The 25,330-nt window shown below is 45.2% G+C and overlaps 1 protein-coding gene across 5 annotated transcripts in view; it reads left to right on the forward strand.

Annotated features, from left to right (window-relative positions):
• Window positions 1–7,524: 7,524 nt before the first annotated feature.
• The window catches only part of SMARCAL1 (SNF2 related chromatin remodeling annealing helicase 1), a 67,087-nt gene continuing 49,281 nt past the window's right edge, over window positions 7,525–25,330 (forward strand). For 3 of the 5 annotated variants that reach the window (XM_090046082.1, XM_090046086.1, XM_090046087.1), the window contains exons 1-6: window positions 12,558–12,655; window positions 12,923–13,792; window positions 14,554–14,604; window positions 16,357–16,617; window positions 17,350–17,400; window positions 23,801–23,984. In XM_090046082.1, coding sequence (XP_089902208.1) covers window positions 12,973–13,792; window positions 14,554–14,604; window positions 16,357–16,617; window positions 17,350–17,400; window positions 23,801–23,984 — 1,367 coding nt within the window. In that variant the 5' untranslated portion in view covers window positions 12,558–12,655; window positions 12,923–12,972. Of the gene's footprint in view, window positions 7,714–12,557; window positions 12,656–12,706; window positions 12,812–12,922; window positions 13,793–14,553; window positions 14,605–16,356; window positions 16,618–17,349; window positions 17,401–23,800; window positions 23,985–25,330 lie in introns of those variants that run through there. The other 2 variants (XM_090046085.1, XM_090046083.1) reach the window with 2 other exon arrangements.

A 25,330-nucleotide genomic window follows, 5' to 3' on the forward strand; every position in this document is an offset into this window, starting at 1 on the left:
ACAGCCCCACTCCTCTCTGCTGCTGAGGACTCGGCTCAGGACTGTAAAGGATGATGTCCTACGTTACTCCAGGAAGGACATCATCGAGGCAACAGCGTAGATTGCTTGCTACAGAGCTGGGAGATTCATACAAGCAGCTCTTCTCTGCCATTAAAGGTGAGTTTCTTCTTCCTATCAGTTTTCGTCTCTCTTTATTAATGATTTTTATTCTTCAGATCAGGTTCCGGTCACTGTGGCAATGGGCCAACTCTGCTATCATCCCTCATCTTTATGATATTAATTGGATTTTGCATTTTGGTCCAGATCCCTGGATCTTCACTGAAAGATGAATGTTTGATCTCATTCAAAATGGACTGAAGGGGAAAATGCAGAGCATCACCCTAGAAAATATTTTCCTCCTCAGATATTCATAGACTCACAAATGCCGGTATTAACATTTCCCTTCCTGCGCTTCAGGGGCCTCATTCTTCCACAGAAATCCTGCCTCCCAGGCTGGACTTGGGCATTGCATTTTACATCGTCAGCTCTCAAAGCACGCTACAGTAGTGGAGGACAAGGACTCTCTCTCATTGCAAGTGTGGAGACTGAGGCACAGAGTGAGGCACTTTGCCCAAAGTCAATGATAAATCACTGACGCAGGGAGGATTAGAGCCCAATTCCCCTGGCATCAGAGAGCAGGGCTCTATACCACACTTGCTTTTAAAGAGGGATCTAAGTGAGGAAGCATCAGTCTAGTGAGAAAGATGGATAGATCCTCTCTCACACACATTCACATGCGTTTTTCTTTTCCTTGCCTCTTTTGTACTTGTCGAGATGGCTGCATGACAACAGGATCTTTGATTCTCAGAACTTCACCCACTCCTGTTGTTTCTTGCTCCCTGGAAATCGGATTTATAATCCCTGTGTGGGATGTCCTCATCGTCATCATCTCCGCAGCAAGTAGCCAAGGTGCTCCAAACAGAGGATTATTGCCTCCAGCAGAAATCAGCAGCAGGAACAGGTGAGACTGTGATGCCATAAAGATCCTGAATGTGTCTAAAGTTTGCAATAATCGCAAGAAAAGAAAATTCCTGAGACCGGAAAATGTGTAATTGAAATAATTTCTCTAAGCTCTGTTAGATATGGACATTTCTGTCTATGCTACCCTACGTGCAGACCTCAGTGAGCTGTAATCTAGCTAGCTTGGGTACCAACATCAGTGATGCTGTGGTGGTACGGACTTCTGCAGGGGCCACCTGCCTGAAGAGGCACCAGGGCCCCAGAGCAGCTCATGCAGCCCATGCCCTATTGTGTGTATCTACACTGCTACTGGAAATTGAGGCAGCCAGATTAAGGGTAGCCCACACAGAGAAGTTTAAGTTTGTTTCCCCCCTTTTAATGAAAGATGGAGTATTGACATGACTTTAGGAGCTTGGATTTTAAGGAAAACACCCCATAATACAAGACTCACAATCACATCTGAAGGGTTGGCAATGCTGAGGACACATGAAGGTCTATTATGCTTTATGATGATGATTATCTAGTACTTAATTGTGTTAAGGCCTGAGAGCCATCACCATGCACCACTGTGCTAGGGGCTGTATAAACACGGAACAAAATGATGGCTCCTGCTCCAGGACACACATGCTATCAGGACCTGGACAAGCTTCAGTAGGAAAGAAGTGCAACAAATGTGACCCACAGAAAACTTGGGGAGTGACCTGAGATTTCTCCAGGGGAATAGGACCCTTTGAGAAGGCCATAAATGGGGGAACCAAGATCAAGTGTCCCTAACCCAAAACCCAGCCTCCTCTGAGCTCCTGTCTTCCCCAGTCTGTTTCCCTTGAACCACTTCTCATAATGTGTCCCCTAAAGCCCTTGTCCCCGTCTTTCCACCACCTTCTTCTCTTCCCTTCCTGGCTACTCTGTGTTGAGGAATCACAGGGGCAGCACAGAGACTGGAGGAGCCTCTTTGCCAAGCAGGACAGCTCCATAGCAATGCTTGGAAGCCAGGGGGGTTTGCTACAGGATAACCCCATTCAGCCTCTGGAGCCCGGCTGCGTTGTCTTGGGAGAGAGACTTCGCTGGAGCTGGAACAAGCACCCTGGACATCTCAGTACAAGAAGGGACTGATCTATCCTTTTCCTCCAAGTTGATACTTGATGGTACCCTACCTCCACCCTTGGTGAAACTGCTGGTCCAGTGAAAACAGACACCAGCCATGACATGCTAAAAGAAACCAATTTTCCTTTCTCTTGCCTATGACTCTCACATATTTTCTTGGGACTCCATTTCATTTTCTGGGCTGTAAATTTCCAGGGCAGTATTACCTTCTTTAGTTTGCATGATCTTTACCTAGTGGCAGACTAATGTGCAGGGATGACTGCGAGCCAAGTGGAAACCAATCCATTGTGCTGACACTTTTATATGGCTAGTTTGGCTGCTCTGGTGTTTCTTAAGCCAGCATTTTCTGTCTACAGGCCCTACCTATATCCAAGTTATGCTCTTTAAGATATGATTGATCTTTAAAATAAAAATAATTAATGGATTTAAAGGCTGATGGAAGATGCCAGTTCGATGAGGCAGAAAAGTGGAGTCATTTGCCTACCCCAGGACAAGTATTAGTATTCTTAAAGACCCTGGGGGTCTTTAAGAAGAGGCTTGATGCCTACCTGGCTGGAGTCATTTGAGCCCAGTTTTTCTCCTGCCCAGGCGGGGGGTCAGACTTGAAGATCTACAGGGTCCCTTCCGACCTGCCTTCTGTGATTCTATGATCTGTGGAAATTTGATGGTTGCCATCTTGAGGGACCCACAAGAAACTTCCACCTCCTTATAATGTAAGATGTGCTTTCAAGCTGGGGGTTGTAAATGATGCACATCCTCAGTGAAGCAGGCAGATGTCTAATATGCACTGAATATCCTTCCCACCCCCTGACCCCACTGCACCTCTAGAGGTGAGAGAGGAATTCATTTTCCCAGACCAATGTACTCCTTGTCCTTCCTTCTTGTTGAGACTCATAGAGTCATAGATTGCAAGGGGCTGGAAGGGGCCTTGGAAAATCATCGGATCCAGCCCCCTGCACCGGGCAGGAAAGATAACTGGGGGTCGGGTGATTCCAGCAAGGTGACTGTCCAGTCTCCTCCTGAGGATTTCCAGAGCAGGCAATTGCACCACCCATGGAGGGAGCTTATTCCACAGTCTGGACACTCTGCCTGTGAAGAAGTTTTTCCTAATGTTAAGCCTGAGTTGGTCTTCTAGGAGTTTGTGGCCATTACTCCTGGTTTTCCCCTCAGGTGCCCTAGTGAACAGTTGCTCACCAAGCCCTTGATGCACTCCCCTCATATAGCAGTAAGCTGCTACCAGGTCCCCTGTCGGCCTTTGTTTCTTTAAGCTGAAGCATCCCTGATCCCTCGGCCTTTCCTCGTATGGCTCGCTGTGTAAGACTCTCATCATATGGGTGGCTCTTCTCTGGACTCTCTCAAGCTCGTCCACGTCCTTGTTAAAGTGCGGTGCCCAGAACTGGACGCAGTGCTCCAGCTGCGGTCTCACCAGTGCTGAGTAAAGTGGAAGAATCACCTCCTTGGCTTTGCTGGAGATGCATCGATTGATGCATGGCGGGGTATTATTTGCCTTACTGGCTGCAGCATTGCAGTGCTGGCTTATATTCATACTGTGGTCTGTTATTAGCCCCAGGTCCCTTTCATTCGTGGTGCTGGTCAGTTTGGTGCCTCCAAGCCTGTAGGTGTGCTGGGGGTCGCTCATTCCCAGGTGGAGCACTTTACATTTCTCAGTGGTGAACTTCATCTGGTTGTCGTCCGCCCAGCCTCTCTAGGGCTGCACATAACTGCAGCCTGTCTTCAGGTGTGACCATGCTCCCCCATAACTTGGTGTTATCTGTGAACTTGCCCAGTGAGCTCTTCACCCCCACATCCAAATCGTTAATAAAGATGTTGAAAAGTACAGGACTGAGCACCAACTCCTGCGGGACACTGCTGCCCACTTCTCGCCAGCAGATCCGTTGACTACGACTCTCTGGGTCCTGTCCTGCAGCCAGTTTCTCACCCACCTGACTGTCTCGGAGTTAAGCTCACAATTTAGGCCCCAATTTTCTCGCGAGGACATTGTGGGTGTTTTGCAAGTCTAGGTATACAATGTCAACCTGCTCTCTCGTGTCCGGGTGGCGAGTTTTCTGAGACTCATATCTGTTTGCAGCACGGTTGCCTGTTCATTGGAAACTGGAATGAAGCCACTGACTGTTTTCACCTACTACACGAAACCAAAACCAGCTATAATGACCTTCATCACTCCTGATCTGAAATGGACCACAGCCACTGACTTTAAGGTGAAAGGCTCTAAAGGCCACTGATAATTTCCTGACTCACCTCGTCTTTATTAAATCATTAAAAAAACCCCCACACTTCCAGTCATTCAGCTGTCTTCCATCTGGGGTTTCTTCTCCATCTTTTCCTTACAAGATCAAACAATTTATAAAGCCATCATTACTTTTCCCCAGAGGACTAAGTCTTGACAACCCTTGACCCACCGCGGGCTTGCAAGTATAGCAGTATGCTTACAAACTCCCCTTCTTGCATAAACAGAGCTGCTATTGTGTGTCAAGCTTGTTACCACAATGAGGATTGTTTAGTACCTGTCAATACTGTAATCTGATTTATACAAGCTGCGTTCTTCCCTTCCCTGCCCATAAATGAGTGCTAACAAGTTCTGAACCTCAGCTAATCCCAGGTTGCAGGATAACTGCAGTGAAAGCACGTCAGCTTCATTGGTGAGGTTGGGGATGGAGTTGAGACAATGTAAGACGGCACTTTGTTTTATTTTTTAAACTGTTTGTATCTGGTGGTGCTAACTGTGTGATGAACAGTTACATTCTACCTAGGAATAGTTCTCAAGTTTATTTTTCGTAAATGAATGACATTTTAGTTAATCTGTAAAAAAAAAAAAGTGAATTTGTTTGCACGCAGTACGGAGATCACTAATACTGCACAGCAATGTGTCTTTAAATAAAAACTGAGTATATGCAAATGTCCCAGCCTAGAGATCATAGAAATGAGGGTGTGAAGGGACCTCAGGAGGTCACATCTAGTCCAACCCCCTGCTCCAAGCAGGACCAGCCCCAGCTACATCATCCCAGCCAGGGCTTTGTCTAGCTGGGTCTTCAAAACCTCCGAGGATGGAGCCCCCACCACTTCTCTGAATAACCTATTCCAGTGTTTTACTATCCTCCTAGTGAGAAAGTTTTTCCTAATATCCAACCTCAACTTCCCTTGCCGCAACTTCAGCCCATTGCTCCTCGTTCTGTCATCTGCCCCCACTGAGACCAGGACGTACAGAACAACAGCCAGTCTTCAGCTGGAGACTACGGCAAGTGATTTTCAAGAGCTGATCTTGAAACCTGTTTAGACCCTGGAGAATTTTTGTAGTGCACACAGGGAGAAGTTAGATTTTGTCCTCCGAGATGAAGCTGTCATGCTACAAGCATGTGAATTTTGTTATATCTGACCTTCTTGACCCAAATGTCATTACTTATGGCTTCAAAATTCTCTCACCACGACACGCTGCCGGTGATGTGACAATTATGTGGCATTGTGATTTGATGCATCCTGGAAAAGGTCTTGCTGATTATCGAGTTTACTTACAGGAGTATATGCAGGACCGAACCAAGCCCTCAATACTCAGTAAAGGGCACCTCCTAGAATATGAATCAACCTTGTCAAAACTTTATAAAGACTGCAGCCAGCATGAAGGTGTGTGATTTTGGGAAAGATGCTGGATTTTCCCATCATACAGTTGATCCAGATGCAAGAGCATCAGTAAAGAGACAGATCTTGCCTCTAAGCTAACATTTCCTAGGTCAATACAGGCCAATATTATTTTCCCTCTGATAAATAAAGGGACCATCCAGTCTGTCAATATTTGGCTGTTCTTCCATTCTTAAATCCAGCTTTTTAATGATTATTTTTAAGGGAATTTGCTGTGAACATATATTACAGGGAGACCAAGTTCAGAAGTGTTCTAGTTATCAGCAGAACAGGGTCGGATCAACCAACCATAGGGTAAACTGACCATAATCCTCACCCTACCCTTCTTCCCTCCTCTGACCTGGAGAAACTGCAGCAGCAAGAAGAATTTCTTTTCTGCAGAACGCTCAGTTCTTGCCCTTTCCGCCAACGCTGCCAAATGGCAAAGATGGATTTTGTGACATGGACAGGAACCAGACTGAGAATCACTCATTCAATTCACGTACATCAGTGACCAACCCTCTGGTGATAGCAGCTTTCAGCCATGAGCAGCTTACACCAAATTCAAGCCAGCAGCCTATCAAAAATCACATCTAACCTTTGCTGCACTGCTGCCTACATGGAAGACATTGCTATCCCAAACCCCTTACGTTAACTCATCAACATATGAACTACTGTGTCTAAAATGATATATATCTGCAAAACAAGGGAACTCACAAGAATGAGATATACCTCAGCAGTTCCTGTTTGCGCTCCTTCAACATACAGAAAAAAGGGGATACCTGACAAAAAAGAAAAGGTGTCACATTTAGAAGTGAAAATAAGGGAGCCAGTGGGAGATCACTGAGGCCCAGAGCTCAGGAGGATTAAAAAAAAAAATGCTTAGATGGAAAATGGGAACATTCACAATGGGATTAGGCAGGATTAGCAGTATTAAAGGAAGCCTTCAAGCTTTGGGGAAAACCCCCCAAACCAACCAACCAAGAAAGCCCCTACTAATTCATGAGGCAGAAGGCAAGGCAGGGTCCTACTAATTCATTCAGGGAGACATGAGCTTTCACAGGCAACCTACATCATCAGATGCATTGCACTGTTGACTCGTATTTGGCTTGTGGTCCGCTACAACCCCCAGCTCCTTTTCTGTGACTTCTTCAGCCCTTGTTTATTATATGATGCACGCCGCAGTGTCCACCTGGGACACAAGCATCTCAGAGGAAAGGAAAAACCCTTTCATTCGGATGTCAAGAGCGGATACCCCTATGCCAATGTAGAGATAAAACAACACGTAGGAATGGCATTGCCAAGCATCCACTGAACTCCCTTTTCCCCTTCCACCTGTAGATATTTCATTTCATTTTATATAACTGCCGCGTGGCATTTTTCACATTTATGTAACTTTATAGTCTTATCTGTAAGTTAGTCCAAACCAAAATGTCTATTTTGTAAATCCTATCGCACGCGTGAAGCGCGCGTGAGTTTTGAATTTCTCGCGCGCGCAAAATTTCCGTTATCTACCGTGCGCGCAAATTTTGTATCAAGCTGCGCATGTGTATTTTATAAGTTTCTTTTCTATCCTGTAAGTTTCACTTCTACAGAAGTGAAACCTATGTAAAAATCTACCTAGCAACACCTGTGTCAAAGAAACTACCCTATCCCTGCACGCTTAGTTTACATCATAGTTAGTCATAGAGGCGGTCCCACCAACATCCATAAAGAGGGGAAGAAGCAGGAAACGGCAGAGACGACGACTGGATAAACCTCAGGCTTGATCACCCTGTTGCCGGTCGGTCCTCAGCCTCCCGTCTGGGCGTATCCCAGCGAAAACCCATCAAAGGCCTCGAAAACCCGACAACGAACATCGGCCTCTCAGCGTAGCTTAGACCTCATACCCGCTTTTACCACACCTCCGCGCTTATACTTTAGCTTCAACTTCGCTCCAGCCAGTCTCCCCTCTTATTCGTAAGAGGGTGAGGCCAGGTGAGTTGAATAAACCCTTTTACTATAAACTTTGAAAGCGTACAGCATTTCGCCTACTTGCGCCAGTAAGGCGAACCTCGAGGGCAGTCGACGAGCCACCTCTTATCCCGCCCCACAAGCCGCGTACTCGCTCGCTCCGTAAAGTCCGCGGCTCACCAAGCGGTGTCGGAGTCTCTAATCTGGCATTTCGCAACACCACCCTGCATTCAACTTTTGAAAACCTGAAGCAGCAGTAAATCTTTCTAACTGTTAGGGGTTCATTTTGCTAAAGCATTATCCATCTTAGCATCATGTCTGATTTCTGAATGAGATTGACTCAGTCAGTAGGAGCAGGCCTATAACTTATACTGCTTCTCATTTCCTGAAGCACTGGAATTGTGCTTCTCCCTAATGTTATTTTATTAAGATGTGATTTGTCATCATATTGCTGAAAACAAGATAAAATGCAGGGTAATTAAATTTCTTATTTAACTCGATGAGCATCTGCTTTCTGTAGTCATATTTTTTAAGCAGCACCTTTGTAGTAGTTACTCAGTCTTTGGACATAATAATGTTTGTTATGATCAAAACAGGCAAATAAAGTACCAGAAATAAATAACCACATGTTATGGCACCTAGTACCATATAATTTATAATAATACATGTATTCAACAGCTTCAACCCCAAGTTTCCAGCAAGGCTTTACAATGCCCTGATCTTCCAAACAGCTACTACAATGCATGACACCTGCTGCTAGAAGCAGTCCTTTTGATATCAATGAGATGGACCGATAGCAGTAGGGAGTACATGGCCCCTCCCTCACAGATATACAAACTCAGGTTCCCTTTGCTGACATCTTAACGAGCAGACTTGGATTTGTAGCGGACAGGGTTTGGCTCTGACTGAGCAAATCATTTTATTCAAGGGACATAGGCTTAACCCCCAAGATGTGCTAATAACCTAATGAAGTCCTTGGAATACTAGAACATATTCAAAATTGAACTCATGCTTAAGCACTTTGCCTGAGAGGGGTGGATAAGTGCTCAGAGCTATAGCACTGTGTTACTGGTTCACTGCTGACCACGGGGAGGACAGCCACATACCAAGTCCTCCTTTATTATTAGTGAAGCATTGACTGCTTGCTTACTGCTGTACAAAGCACAGCAGAGGTGGGCACGTTTCAGTAATGGATGAAGTACATCAGTCCCCAGCCTTTGTTCTGGAAGAGCCTTTGTAGCAGGCTTCACCTACTGCCAGTTGGTGAAGCCCCATGGATAGTTCATCTTCTAGAGCAGACCCTTGGGCCCTAACACTGTTTGGATCACAAACAGTAGTACTGACTGCCATGCTCTTCTCAGGGCTCCTTACTTCTCCCTTTCTCTGTGACATTCCCCACATCAGCTCTCCCTTAACAGTCACAAAACTGTCCCCTTCTCTGTTTCCTATCCTGACTATTGATTCACCACGCTCTGCCTGACCTATAACTGCCCTGCATGCTCAGCATGTCTGGAGAGTGCTTTGAGATCCTCCGATGAGAAACACTACTGCTGTGCAATGCAGAAGCACTATTAATATTGCATTGATGGTTAATTATTTAGTGTAGGTGACCTTTGAGGCTGCTGCCTAAAGGACTTCTCTGTATAGCTGGGAGATGGGCCCTGATTATCTGGGTCTTTCCTACCCCAGGAAGACCAAACTGCAACAGGCTGGGGCTATGGCCAGATTTCAATCAATAGGAGCCTCAAGTTGAGCTCAAAAGGTCAAGACTTTGGCAATAGATAAGTTGTTTGACCTTGAAAATGAGGCCCCTAATATAAGATAGATTTGGGAATCCAACTTTAAATTTTTTTTTAAAGATATTCGTCTATCCTTTTGCCAGTGATGCAACACATAACAGCTAAGGGACTGTTCGGTTTTACAGCACCAGTGCAACAAAAGCATAGCAGCACAAAGATCACTGTGTGCTGCATAGGCTGCAGTTCTCAGCTGAAAGTGCAAGTAGGAACCTTGTTGAGGCAGGTGGAAGCTGGAAAAGAGAGGCTGTAATCTTTTTGAGGGGTTGTACTGTATGCAGAAGCAGGAAGATTTCTGTGCACTAGAAAAATCCAGGATACTATAGTATCTTCAAAGAGGAGGGGGCAGCCCATTTTCTTTTCATTGGGTGTTGCAATGTCTGGAAGAACTGTCTACCAAGACAGCTGTCAGTGTGGAGGAAGAGAGAGAGGGAGAGATCAACAGCCCTGTGCAAGCTGCAGGAAAAGCTGCATGGCTCTCCGAGTTCAGGGTACTGGGATTCGTCAAATCTATTGTGCGTTCAGTGCTCAGCATCCGGTGGTACAAGAGAGATGGAGACAAAGGGGAAGAATTTGGAGAAGACCAGCAAGAACGGGTGTAGCCAGAAGGAAGTGAGTTAGGGGAGACAGGTCTGAGCCGCTCTGTTCAGCTTCAGATCAAAATCCCCAACTTTCTGAACAATTAGGGCTACTGGGGTTTGACATCCTGGTTCCACCCCTTCAGGAACTGGGCCCAGGCTGTGAAACGCAGATCCAGGTATGACTCTAAAGGCTGTGGGATGAGGAGTGTAGGCTGCTGACCCACTTAAAAGTCCAAGAAGTCCTAATGTCACTCTGAGAGCCTGGAGCAAACCCTTTACATCAGGACTCAGCTTATTATCTGAGCATAGAACAAAGCTATTCCCTGAACCAAAGCAGGGCCCCAAGAGGCCTTTCCTTTTCCAGCTCTTCCCCTAGTCCCAAGGGCTAATAAAGCTCTCCTCCTCCCTTTCCCCAAGTGATTCACTGTAAATCACTTGATCAGCCTCTGCTGGGAGGTAGCTGGTCTGGGGACATGAGGTTGGGTCCAGCTCTCCTTAAAGGTTCAGGGAAAGCTTCAGCTCAACAGTTCCAGTCTGATCCTATATTTAGCTGTGAAAAAAGAGAAAAAATAAAAATCTGAATAACAGGATTAAATATTAAACAATTAACTAGTCTATACTGCAGTCAAGGGCAGACATACCTAGGATGGCCCTAAACTAGCTTGCTCAGGGACCGATAACAGTAGATGGGGGTGGGGTGGGGTGGGGTGGGGTGTTCGGGGTGCAAAATGAGTACGCGTCAGTCATACTTTCACTCCTCAAGGTAGTGAGTTTAAAGATACAAAAGTATGCAAGGATCACCTAGTCCAACTTGTAGGTCCACCTGCATGACCTACAGTCAGAGGAGTGACTGCCTCATTGGCATGCTCTAGGAGGAAACGTGAGGATTGTCTCCAAGTATCTCAAAGGTGCAAAAGAGGGGAGTCACCAAGGTTGTTTCAGGGCAAGGGACAAAATGAGCAAAGGAAGGTTTAGGCAGGACATCACAGAGAATATCCAAGATCAGTTAATGATGTAATGTAGGAAGCTGTGGCAAGACTTCTTTAGGTCTCATCATCATGTCTGTGCTGACGCATGGGAATAAAAGATCAATTAGATCGCAGAATAGCCCTAAAATCACAAGTCCCTTCAATTTCAGAGAAAGGAGAATCCCCTTCAGCCACTAATAGCACAGGACCTCTGATACACAGCTCACTGCTTCTAATTTCACCTGGCAGAGGGCAGCAGCGACACAGTTATATCAGCCAGCTGGCTGTATGAAAGCAGGAGTGTGAGGACATTAGCTGCATGTTAGCTGGTACACCTGCATGTGTACACAGTGGTGCGTGTGTATAGACTCACCTGTGTCTCTGTGTGCATATTGGCATGTGTGCAGAAAGGTGGGGTGTACAATGCTGTGTGTTTGTGTTTGTGCATTTTGTGTGTGTTTTTATCCAGTGAAGGTGCACGCATGCATAGAAGAAGTGTGTGTGTGTGTGTGCGCGTGCGCATGCATGTGCTATCCAGGTTGTAGCTGGATTGGTCTAGAGGAAAGGGCAATCGGGGCTCTTGGTGTGATAGCTTGAGGTGTGATAGCTTGCAAGATTTTTGCAAAAAATGTCTTTAATTGCAAGCTTTCAGGCACAAATATCCTTCAACAGGCATCGGGGAAAAGATTGTAAAAGTGCTTCTGGGTACAAATGTGTGTGCATGCACGTGTGTGTGTATGCATGCACGTGCACGTGTATATATGTGTGCATGCACGTGTGTGCATGCGTGTATATGCATGTGCATATGCACGTGTGTATATGCATGTGAGCATGTATGTATGTGTATATGTGCGCACGCACATGTGTGTGTGTGTGCACGTGTGTGCATGCATATGTGTGTGTGCGTGTGCACACCCTCTCTGCTAGAGGGACAAGTCTCACGCTTACCCATTGCGTTATCTGTCATGTTGTGCCTTCCGGCTTCGGCCTGCCCCTGCTTTTCTCTGACGATGCGCTCCTGACACGCGGCAATCTCGGCTTTTTAAGGAGGAAGTAATTCTGGGACGACTTTTTTCATGTGGAGGGACAGAGAGAGGGTTGAATAAGCACTAGTTCACGGCGCTGTCAGCGGCCCCTAATCCCGTGGTACTGAGAAGCTGGGGAACGATGCCCCAGGAAACGTGGACGGCCGCAGGACCCAGGCTCGGGGCTGGGCCTCCACTTACCCTCCCTGCATTATACCCAATGTGGCTTTGACTGCTCGGCCCCACCACGTCTCCCCCACCTTGGTGCCTTCTTATTCCCAGTGCAACCAGCTGAGCTCTGGGGTGGGGGTGGTGGACCGTTGCTGTATGTGTGTGTATGTGTGCGTGGGGGGAGGTGCCTCCCATAATAATACTGCTGGGGGGGTGGGGGTCATTGAAGCAGGGCAGGCCCCCTCAGTAGAACCCAGCACCAAAACAGAAAACTACAGCTCCCAGAATGCCCAGGGCGTCCCGGCATGCCGGCGCGCCGGCTCCTCCCCGGAGGCGCTGGCGGCGCAGTGCCTCCTGGGAGTTGTAGTCCGCGCGTTTGCGCGCAATCGGCGGCGAGGGCTGAGCCTCACTGGGCCTCCATCAAGGTGGGGGAGAGGGGCGTCATTCTTTTAGGAGAGGGGTCAAAGGTGGTGACCCCTGAATGGCGGGGGAGGGCTGTGTATCGCTTCCTTTGGCCTAGGGGGGTGCCCCTGGTTTTGAGGCCTCAGTTTCCATCTCCTGGGCTCGTGAGGGGCTCACGGGTGCGTGTGGGCGGCGGGGAGGGATGCACATGCCTTCTGAGGGACACGGATAAAATGGCATATTTTTACTTTTCCTTTTTTTTTTTTTTAATTTATTTTTAATTTTTAAAGGTGGCTGCATACTAAACTCGCACCGAGCGCGCGGCGCTCTGGCGTGGAAGATGTCCTCTGGCCTCACGGAAGAGCAGAAAAGAAGGATCGAGGAGAACAGGCAGAAGGCGTTGGCTCGGAGAGCAGAGCGGCAAGCGGCATCGGCGCGCGGGCAGGGGGAGGTCGGGAGTCCAGCCTCCCAGCGCCTGGGTCCAGCAAACCTGCAGCAAGACGGCTGGCGTGTCGGCTTGTGTAGCCGGCCCCAGCCGGCCCCCGGCAGACAGGGCCAGCAGAAGGACGGCGTTGAGAAAGGGCCGAATCCCATCGACGCGCATCCGCTGGCCGCTGGTTTGCGTGGAGCGCAACCGAATAATTATCCTCAGGGCTCAAACCAAGTGGGCGGCCCGAGGCTGTTCCCGCCAGCGGATGCCTGGAGTCATTCCCACCTACCTTGCTCAGGAGCACAGCATCAGCAAGCATCACTGCAGCCGAAGTACTATTTGGCAAGCAAAAACCCTACAGAAGCCTCGTGTCCTCGATTTGCAGACAGCAAGCGCGCTGATGTATGCTGTCGAACTGAATACACGCCACTGCCAAGCGACCCGATGCCGATGGATGCCGGGAGGTCCACGTGCGGCCCCTGTCCCAAGAAATATGGTGGCAGCAGTGTGTCTCATTTGTACAGGACGGTGCAGCCCTTTGCCCCGTTGAAAGAGGCTAAGGTGCAGGAAAGGGACAGCTGTGGTGGTGGGAGCTCTGCCGTTCACAACAAAATAGGCTGTGCTCTCAAAGGGAGGTGTGTGAGACACGGTGGAGACCGCTTCCAGGTTGAAGTGGGTTACAGCGCAGAACTCATTGCCGTGTTTAAGACCATACCTAGCAGAAGTTATGGTAAGAGTTCTCAGGCCGGTTTTAAGGTTGGGTTTATATCTGTGTCATGTTGGATCTTGGTCTTTTAAGCAACTATGCATGTATTTCCTGTCTATATGGGAAATGCAGCCATTGTCCTGATGGAGTATGGCGATAATGTTACATATAATTTTTATTGTGGATGTGAAAAATAAGGCAGACAAAGCTGCAGAAGAACACAAGAAGTAAATTGCTCACATGGCCATTTTCACAAGTCATCTGAGTTGAAACCCCTGGCTTTTTTAAAAGGACACTGAGATTTTAGTGACTCCAGGCGGTCTGAACTTTTCAGGAAGGCTATTGGGGATGCAGTAATGGTTAGTTGGTTTTAGTTGCCTTGGAGTAGGTTGATAGCCGTGGCTCTTATCAGTACCAGCCCAACAATATAGCCTCCAGCTGTCCTATTCACTAAAAGGAGAATCTAGATGTCCTTATGTGTGGTGTCTTCCCCATTTTAATTTGCAAAATCCTCTGTCCTTGTCGCACTCTGCTCCTTTCTGCTCCTTTCCATCCTTTGGCTTCTCATTTTTATGGATGTATACGTTTTGTTGCTCCAGTGCTTAGTCCTCCTGAGGTTGTATTTCTAGCTGTCCTGCACTTTTATTATCTAGGAACAGTAGTCTTGTGTGGCACAGATGAAGGGTCTGCAAGGATAGATTGGATTACCTTTTGCCTGGTATTTAAATATTTAACATGCAGTCATATTTCCCACCACAAATGACTCAAAATCTGTCCTTTTTCAGATCCGGCTACGAAGATGTGGAATTTTAGCCTGGAAGACTACTGCCATCTCAGTAAGTCACAGAACTGTTGAATGATAAGCAGGATCAAAGACTTTGTCTCCTGCTTATATGATTATTGTTTGCTGTATTATTTCTTGGAGCAATAGAGAGGCAAAGCTATTCAAACAGGAGACCTGTTCTTCAGGCATCAGGCTTATGAGATTCTGCTGTGAATCTCAGTAGTTGGTCAGAATTAACTGAGGTTTGAGTTGTTATCTAAATGCCAAACAGAATTTTTTCCTCAATCGCTAACTGAATATTTCAGAAGCCAACAAACTACACTCTAGGCAAAAATGGCTCAGTTCATAAAAGTACTTCATGTGAGGCCATGTGGAGAAACTGAAAATATTCCAGAAGTGCAGCTGGCTAATACTGTATTAAGAAATTGAATCCGATGCTATTTCTTGAACTGAAAAAAAAAGTGTTGGTTTCTTGATATATATTTTTTTTGTTCATTTTCCTATTATTTGGATGGGTGGAAAGTGAATTATTGTGATCCCCTGGGTATTGTGTTAAGCTGCCAGTGCAGTTGCCTTGGTATGTGGAATATCAGGGATGAGGTTTTTTTTTCATTCTGGACCAGGGGAGATAAGGAACGGTTACAAAGATGACACATTTCAAGTGGGCTGTTCAATGCAAGCAGCACTGACTTCAAGGAAATCAGTGTGAACAGTTAGGCCAATGCTGGGCATTTTACAAACTCCACCCCTTAGGCCTGCTTTCAGCTTCCCACTGTCTCGCTTGGTATTTGTTACATACTGCCTTTTTTCCCTGAAGATATTTAAGAAACAGAAGAGTCCCTGCTCCAAAGAGTTTACAGTCTAAGTAGGCAACTTGTAGCTGCCATGTCAATGTTTTTAAAATATCCTCTCAAATAATTCTGAAGTGTGAGCTCATCGCTGAAGACACATGGTGACAAGCATCTGGTGTTAGCAGAATCAGAAGATGCTTGCAAAAATATCCTGAGAGTTGCAAACACTGTGGTTAAAGGGACTAGTGAGTTGAAATCCAAGTAATTTTTTTAATTTAAGCTTGATGCTGGGTTTTACAAGCCTCTGAAAGTTTCTTTGGCTTTACAATACATTTTCCTCTATTAAAAAACATAAAACAAAACACTGCTTCCTGTATATTGTGAAAACACAGTCAAGTGTAGAAACTGCAGTGTTTCACCTGCCTCTTCACAGAACTAATACACTAAACACAGAGACACTTTTCCTAATGGCTTTTAGTTATGGCTATTTTAAGGCTAGAATTTAACAACATTTGGCAAAACAAAACCCATGCACACCTAGAAATGTAATTTTTTTAAAGGTTGTTTCAGTTTCTGGGGTATAGGTTGTATCCATGTTGGTTTAAGGACATAGGCAGACAAGGTTCTTTGAGTAAATCTTACATTTCTGTACACTTACCTGTTTATAAGACTCATTTCTTGTTCAGTACATCTGAATTTTTCCTTTTGGGTTGAAATTTTAACCTCAATCTAGAGGCACCTTAGGGAGGGGAAGAGGAAATCCTTTCGGCCCATTTCTGCACCCTGATGGCCTGTCCCTGAAGCGGGGGAGCAGGGCTGGTTGTGTTACCAATTTCTGCTCAAGAGGACTGTGCCCTAGACTACTTGTCTCCTGTCTCTCCTCTTCATCGCAGAGCATCCCGTGCCTTTTAGCAGGTCTGAAATTAGCTCCTGCCTTTTTTTGTCTTTCAGAATCTCATACTTTACCCAACTCTTCATTTTCTTTGCCATGCCTTTCATTCTTTCTTCTCTAGTGAACGAAGTAAAGCAACTATCCTCAGTGACTTTGACACCGTTGGAAGGGATGTACACAGCCAGCCAGGTCCCATCTTCTGATTCCATCAGCACCAAGCCTACACTAAAAACCCTCTTGAAGACATGCAGTGGCTGGCAGAAACCCTCTGCCATTGTCAAGGGCAAGTGCGTGCTGATTTCGCGGTCCCGGTTTGAGGTTGACATTGGATATGACGCAGAAATGATTGGGCTGTTTAAACAGATGGGTTCCAGGAATTACGGTGAGTCCATGGCTTGTAGGCTGCATTACTGTAATGGCATTGTTGGTGCCAACAACATTTATTCATGTTTCTGAGGTACCTTGGGATATAAAGCTGATGAAGTGCTATGCAAGTGGCAGCCTGCTCTGAATGCAGATGGAAACATTCCCTTTAGGTTAGGGTTTGGATCTCTGTTGGGATAATGGTGGGATATCTCCATACTGTACCTTGCATTTTGCTCCGTGCCAGTGCAAATGACTTCTCATCAAGTCCAGAGGTAAATACCACAGAAAACCTCTTGGAGCTTGAGTGAAGTGTCAGAGAGGCGAGTTAAAAAAAAAAATCAGTCTGTGCCTGATCTGGCTCATCTTCCTGCCTGTTTGGAGCAGATCAGCTTTACCTTTACCCTAGACTTACAATGTGGAGGCAGTCGTGGACAGACCTGCAAGTCTAGTTTGGCCCTCATGTTGAACTTTGGTTCCTGGAATCAGTAGCCCTTTAGCTACAAGTTATGATACTCTCCCAAGTTTAGCTTGAGGTCTGACTTCCTATTACTCTGAATGTCCTCTTACCTCTTAAATCTTCCCTAAGCCATTTATGAAAAGAGAGAAGAAGGGAGAAAAATGCTGGTTAGACAATACAGTTTTGAAATGGAGTGAATCATCACTCCTTCCATCACTTCGTAGCACTAAAAGGATTAGTGTTTTAAAAATTCTTTCTGACAGCTTTTATTTGTTGTTGTAACCCTTACAGACATGAAGACCAGGAAGTGGAGTTTCCTTCTGGAGGACTATCCCAGACTAAGTGAGAAGCTGTATTTTCCTAACAGGGTCTTTTCACTTGGGAGGGCAGCTAATTCTGTTTCTTGGGCTAAGCCTTTCTGATCAGAGTGAACTGAGCTGGTAACCAATGCCTGTGCTTACTCTTTTAATGCTGCATTATCTAGATATTTGTCTGGATTACACAAAACTGGGACTTTGTAAATGTACAGTGTTGTTCACGGTAGTCCTCAAAAGCCCAGTCCCTTTGTAATTTTTGTAAAGCGTGCATGTGGATGTATGTTCGTGTGTGTGGGTGTGTGATGATGGTCATGAAAGTAACGTACATTAGAGGTGGCCTGGAGTTACTGTATCATGATGTTTGAATTAAGTAAGCAGCAGCAGAAGAAGAGTTTCCATAGAATTGTAAGGCTGGGCGGGATCTCAGAGGTCATGTGGTTCAACCCCTTGCAAGAATGCTATCCCCAAATCATCCCTGACCATTGCTTATCCAGTCTCCCCTTAAAAATCTCCAGTGAAAGAAATTCCATTACTTCCCCAGGCAGTCTTTTGCACTGTCTCACTGTTCTGACGGTATCTAATCTAAATCTACTTTGCTTCAATTTAAAGCCCTTGCTTCATGTCCTGACCTCTGCAGCAAGGGAGAACAGTTGTTTTTCCTCTTTATGACAACCTGTCAGATATTTGAAGTCCGCTACCATGCCCTCCACCCCTGCCCTTAATTGCCTTTTATCAAAGCTAAACCTGCTTGGCTCTCAACCTTTCCTCATACAGCTTGCTCCCCAGCCCCTTTATCAATTTTGTTACCTGCCTCTGGACCTTTTCTAGCTTGTGCACATCCTTCACAAAATGTAGAGCCTAGAACTGCTTCCTGTTCCTCCGTTCTCAGATCTGTAGATGAGATAGGACAGGGGCTGTGCAGAAACTCTAGGTCACGGGATCTCATTTTGCTTGTGTTCCCAGTGTCCTCTTCTCCAGCTTGACCCTCCCCTCTTGTGTCAGTCCCTACTGAAGCTGATGCACTGCTACTTGAACTCAGGAGGGTCTGGCTGTTCTACCCAAATCCCCAGAGATAGCTCAGCACAGGACTTGTTCAGTGTGGAGGGTGTTATGCTGGTGAATCACTTAATTGCGCTCAGTGATATTTTTATAGGTTGGATTTGCTAAGTTTATAAGTCAATTGATGATTTTTCAAACGGTCAGTGCCACAGCCATGATGCGGGTACTGATCATCCAGCTGGTTTGTTCAATCTTGTACATTAGTGTCAATAATAAAGACTGCAGTCAGAACACAGCTGGTCAGCTTGTAGCTGATGTCTGAGGTAGACCAGAACTCAGGTCATTTTCCTGTAGCTGTGTTGACTATAGAGTAGATGGGAGTATCTGCTTGTTTGCTGCAGTTAGATGAGCCTGTTGGCTCAGCTAATTCATGCAAAGCAGCCACTTCCTGCATTATTCATACTCCATTCAGATGCCCAAATACCAAAGTAATGGGTATTTAATGCTCTCAGTAAAATACATTGGGTGAGAGAGAGTGATTCTGTTTGTCATGAAGCCTTGAAGTGTAATGTTCACTTCTGGGTATAGCCGGGTCTGCAGGCTTCTGCCTTTTTCATCTGTGTGGTGCAGAACAAATTCTGACTTGCCAAAGCAAAGTGGAAAATTGCTTTCTTTTAAAAAGATGGATACCCTTTGCAAATAACCCAAGCGCAGTAGCATGCTCCCAGCATGTCCACTTCTTAGTTATGTGTATTTAGTTAATGTTTGTAAAGTGCTCTGCAGATGAAAAGCACTACATAAGTACTAAGTATTATAATTATTTGTTATCATCCCATTCTGTGTGCTGTAAAGGTATAATGTGAGAGGCAAGGATTTTTCAGACTGATATCTTTTCTTGGACCACCTATATAGTTGGGATAAAGATTTTGAGTGCAAACTGTTCTTCATCAGGAAGAATGTAGCAAGTTTCATAATGTAGTGTCTGCATGCAGTGGGGATAGATTCCTTTAACATGCTATTAATAACCATGGAGTTGGAAGCCCGGGGCCCAGTGTAGTTTTTGGAACTGGGAGGAGACAGACAGAACATTGGGTAGGAGCAGATGGCAACTGGCAATCTTCCTGGATCATGGTATATGCATGAGGGCCACCCAGACCTTCGATGCATATGCCTGGGCAGGAATTTTTGGAGGAGTGGAGGCTGTAGGAGCAGATACCTGTGATGAAACTACATCATAGAGCAGTGATGCTCAGCCAGGGTGCCATCAGACCCTTTGAAGGGTGCCATGAGCTGTGAGAGGGTAAGTGAGATGGGAGGAGATAAGCAGATAAACACAGGCCCAGGCTTATCTGTGCCTGGCTGGTCCCCCATTGCTTGGGCCCTTTGTAAGAAGGCATGCATTGTAATATATAAATTAGTTTTGAAATTAGGTGCCAGTCAGTTCACAGAAGTTACGGAGAGGTGCTTGAGTCCTCCACAAAAAATTTGAGAACCACTGCCATGTGGAGAGAACTGCTTCCAAACTGTTGATATACGGGGACCCATATTGTTTTCAGTGCGAGCTGAGCACATCAGCATCTTGCAGGATTGGATCCATCTGCATCAAGAGCCTAATTCTGAAGGGTGCCAAGCAGCTGCTAGAATATGCCTAGTTTGCACAATCTCTCAGTTTGTTGGCTTTGTCTGAGTTGAGGGCACTCATCTCAGAAGAAGCATTCAGTCTCTCAGGCTTGGGCCCAAGGAAAGGAATGAAGGCTCTAGTAGATTCATCTTTAGGACTTAATTTGCATGTGTATTGCCGGAGTGGTGTCAGGCCTCTCATATGTACTTATCTAAGGGGCAGCATTAGCTCTGCACCTCTTCACTTAACCCAGCAAAAATGGCCTTGCTCCTATGTTGTCATCTGCAGCAACATCCTTTTGTGGTGTTTCTGGAGACTGTCTCTGCCCAGCCATCTTTTAATAAAAGGTCACTTTGGAAAGGAAAAGCTTTTGGATTAATCATGCTGGTGGCAGCTGCATTGTAATCACTTTCCCAGTTTTCTTTAGAACAATAGCAAACTGCTGCAATGATGTTAATGTGAAACTTCACTTGTGAGAGTGTAACAGGTTTGTGTTATACTTTGAGAGAGAGAAATCTCCTGCTGTTTGAAGAGTTTGGGCTATTTTACAAGCACCAGTGGAATTATATTATGTAAATATTTTTCAGAAGTAAGGTTTTTTTTCTTAGGGTAGCCAAGGTCCAGTTTGCTACCTCTGCTCTTAGAGATAACTGACATTAAAATAAAAATTTGCATTCTGGAGCTGAATTTGGTGCCTGCACAGCTGCAATGCATAAAATCAGTTAGTGCAAGTTTAAATTTGACTGGCTCGGTTCATTTATAGAGCTGGAATTATTTTATATTTCTGTAATTTCATATTCTAGTGGCTTAAAAATAAAAAGGTACTCCTGGAAGTAGTGATGATGTGTGTCTGTGCGTGCCTAGCTTGGTGCTGAAATGTGGTTTTGATGTCTCTGTAAATGGTCAAAGAAAATCCAAAACAAAAATCAATTTAAAAGGTGCACTGGGCAGATCAGAACCAGGAAATGATGATAATATTTATTATTTTTTCTTGGAGAAAATAAAGGTTATGTTACTTTGCATTTTTGGGAAAGGGACAGGGGGCTCAAATATGGGTGTCTGAAAATAGAAACCCCACGGCTTATGGTTTTAAAAGATCCTCCCAGGTATTTTTGCACAGACAGTGCAAGCCTAAAAGTTTGTGCTACAGATCCTTGTGAAGTGAGATGCAGGTGAAGTAGGATGCAGACTCGCCCAGCAGACTTGCTTCATACTATGTTACCTTGGGTTTTACTCTTCACTAAATTTACTCTTCAGTGAGCAGTGACCACGTGATAACTCTCTTAAGCTGCCTGAAGTAGCTGCTATTAAAGCACCTGGTTGCCAGGCAGCAGAGGATCTAGTTGAGAAAACGGCCACTCTAGAGTGAAATTGAGGATGGTAATGGACAGGTGACATGTATGCTTGTGGGTGGATCTAGGATTTTGAAAAGGAGGATGCAGATGGAGCAGTACATCATCACATATAACACAACTCACATTTTTCTCCAGTAAAAGAGAAACTACAAGCTTTGCTAATATGATAGGAGGCTAGCAGTATATATTATTCAGTGTAAGATCCAAGCAAAAACCAATATGGTAAGGGTAAGGATGACCGGAATCTGGACTAGACTTCCCAAGGAGGTGGTGCAGTCCCCAACCTTGGGAGTCTTCAAGAGTAGACTGGACAGACACTTTGCTGGGATCATTTGATCTCAGCAGTATTCCTACCCAGAGCAGGGGGACTGGACTCAATCTTTCAAGGGGTCTTTCAGCCCTTAATGTCTATGATTCTATGCTTCTATGAAATACAGCTTTATAGGCATATGAACTGTTTTGCTAGATTTTATATATAATGTTTAAAAAATGCAACAAACTAGGCAAAAGCTGTCAAAAGAAATTATTTTATTAGGCCTGTAGTCATTATCATTAAATGTTCATCTCTTATTCAGGTTTGTAAATCAAAATCTAGTCTTCTTGGGTGTCTTGACAGTGCATCCAACACTTAATTCAGGTGTGAAAATGACTGACGGTGAACGTTTCTCTGAATTAATATGACCACACCTGAGTTAAGGTTTTTAGCTAGCGCTAAAAATAGTCTGTAGGGCTGTGAAACAGAAGGGAGACATTACCAGGAATAGACCAAATAGAAAAATTGCAGAAGAAAGGATATGTTGATTACTGGAAAATCAAGACCATTAAAAAAGGAGAGAGGTTTGCTAACCCCTGTGGAGTGAAGAGAGATTAGCAGGAACCAGGGAGATGATAATGTGCCATGAAGTCAATTGAATCCATTAGCACTGCCTTCATGGAAGTGCTGCTGCCCCTCTCAGGCAGTTGGTTTTAATGTTTGCTTGGAGCAGGCATTGAAGGGGAGTGCAGCTGCATCAGTACAGCCTCCTGGATCCACCCAGCAGTTTTTTTCCAGAATAAAATTACTTCCAACCTCCTCGCTTGTATCTTATACTGAACTGTGTGTTTTCCAGTGTAAATGCTCGTGCATCTTGTGTTTACTTAATTTTGCCTCTGGGTTAAATTGAGAGTAATCCAGGATAAACCTGATGTGTGGCTGCACCTGGATCTAAACACTGATGTTTATTGATAGCTTCACAGCAGATCAGAAAGTCCTGCACAGCTGCCATAATGGTACAGCATGTCCAGGGATTAAAGCAAGTCTTTCGAAGCCTTACAGTACACGCGTGTGTCTTGACAAGGGTGAGACAGGAAAAGAAACAAAGGGATGATTTGAATTACTTTGTATGTTTTAAAATGATGCAACATGGCATTTATTTCTTAACACCATGATTATACATCATGCAGACCACCCCTACAGCTCTGTCTCAGCAAAGCAAGAGCCCTGTCCCTGTTAGGAGCTGCGTGATCTTGTTTAAAGTAGGTTTCAGAGCATGGTCATAGTCAAAACAGGTTGAATGGAGCCTCTTCCGTGAAATGCCTATAGGTGGAATTTATAAGCTAGCTTGAAAAATGCTATCAAATTGGCAAAAAATTCCTTTCCAGCTCTTCCTTGCAGCAGGTGAAACTTGCAGAGAACCTTCCATCCTTGATTAGAAGGAACTGTCTTATTTGAAACATGATTATTATTTAATATTTTGCATGGTCACAGCATCCAAAGGCTGCCATCAGGGTCATCTGGTGTGTTAGGTGCTGAGTAAAGGTTTGTGGCCTGAGAAGTTCCTGCCTGGAAGAGCTTAAGATGACTGATGCCTGGAGGGTAGTGGAGGGGAGATGCAATCAAACACATGCAGGTTTTATACACTGACATCGTTATAAAAGGTTCTGGGGCTATGACCCTGTCCAGATTGCGGTGTTTCGAATCAGTTTTGCTCAGATAATTCATGAGGGAGACCTCTGCTGTGGGTGTCCTTGGCATTTTGCTAAAGCAAAATTCAGAAGCAATGCCACATCAGACCTTCAGCCCCGCAGTATTTAGGGGAGTGTAGCTGCTCAGTCATTCAAAAAAGTGTTTGAACACAGCACTGCAAGGATAAAATAAATGATTAAAGACTCTCTCTCATAGTGGATGGGAGCTGTACAGCTGCCAAGCTAGAAGCAGTTAGCTGGGGGAAAAATACCATGCCAAGCAGTTCCTGTGGAATTAGTCTTGACAGCCAGTTCTGCTTGTAGGTATAGCCCAACATGGTTCTGAAACGGGTTGTAAGTAACTTAGTTGGATCAGCAAGGGCTGGATCAAGCTAGGCTTTCTTGAGGCATGGGAAGCAGAACATTGGCAGAGCCAGGATTATCCCCTCATGTGTGTTCTGCGTATTGTTCTCATTCCAGTAACACACTGCTGTTGTTTTTTTCAGTGGGAGCCATACAGAGCCTTCCATCAATAGAGTCAGAGCCGCTACCCAAGCCGGTGATACAAACTTTTGCTGCTCAGCTTGAAGAAACTACCACATGTACAGCAGACATTCCCGATGCTGACCTGTCAGCGGTGGATTCTAAAATTGTGGCAGGCCTCATGCCCTTCCAGAGAGAAGGCGTCAAGTAGGTCCTACCCTTGTGGCTCGAAGAGCTAGTTCTGTGCTTATGGCTTGTCTTCTGCGTTGGTGTATGGGTGGTGCCATGCATTCAGTTAACACTTACGCAGTACAGTTAAAACATGAACAAACTAGCATTCGAGCAGTTTAGGATGTGTTAAGTGCCCTCCTGTCATTGCAGAGTTGTTTCCTTCTAAGCAAGGGTTGTGCCCTAGCATGTACTACTAGCTTTCATAGGTTGCTACTTGCCTGTGATTTGCAACCATTAGAAGTGAATGGATGGCAAGGCCCTGAAGCTTTCTTTTTTTTTTCTATGGACTGTATTTCCCCTCAAAGATGAGCCTGGAGGCAAATTTCTCCAAAATCCAGAAGTTTGGGGCTTGAAGCAGATTCCACTTGGTTTTTGAAGAAAAGGTTAATGCAGTCCATGGCACGTTTCTGCCTTGTACCTATCCACAATCCTTCAGAATGACTCAAGAAGGAAATTGTTTTGCTAGGGCACAGTAGAGTATAAAATATTTTCAAGCCTTGTAAAGCTGTCCCATTGGTGCACCTTTGATTTGTCTCTCTGGGCTCAATAAGTGTACATGCCTCACTTGCTTTTCTTGTAAATCCACCTTGTGTACCCAAGAGCATTGGCAGACTTTATTTTTTTTTTACAAGCTACACAAAAATGTATTGGAGAGCAGGACTGAGCCCAAAGATGACTTGAAACAAGTGACTGTATATAGAAGGAGCAAGTTAATTTTATTTCATATGGGGCCTATATTTCTTCGCTGTATCAAGCAGCACAGTGACATTGCTAAATCTGCAGCAGCTGCTATGAACGCTGGGCTCTTAGTAGGGCTGTCCTACCCTGATTGGGGTGAACTGTGGAGCAGAAGATGAGTGTTTATTGATGAATACCTTGAAAAGATCACTTTCAAATAACACTGAGGTCCTGGCTTAACTCCCACAGGGTCAAAGTAATTCTGAATTGGGCTGAAATGGTTGTTGGTCATTCTGTTTTACTACAGCACTGCAGCACCCTGGACTCTGCCTGTGCAAAGATTTGCATGGCTATTGATCGTTTGCCATAATGCTAATAGAAGCAACTTCCACAGGCTGAAGATTAGAGCTCTGTCTACAGTGTGGGGCAGCAGCAGCTGCTGCTATGGCTTTAACTACGGCTGCATTGCTGTAGTTAAAGCAGCTTTTATGCTTTCCTTCCAATAGACTTGCTCTAGCTCATCCAAATGACAGAAGCTGTACTGGTAGAAGCCGCCTTCTGACTACAGAGTAACATCCGCACTGGGGATTGTGCTGGCAAAACAGTGTCAGTTATGGGATGTGATCTTTTCCTATCTCTAGGAG

The sequence above is a fragment of the Crocodylus siamensis genome, chromosome 4 (genome assembly GCF_052110815.1).
Source record: "Crocodylus siamensis isolate JL-2025a chromosome 4, ASM5211081v1, whole genome shotgun sequence".
Classification (NCBI taxonomy): domain Eukaryota; kingdom Metazoa; phylum Chordata; order Crocodylia; family Crocodylidae; genus Crocodylus; species Crocodylus siamensis.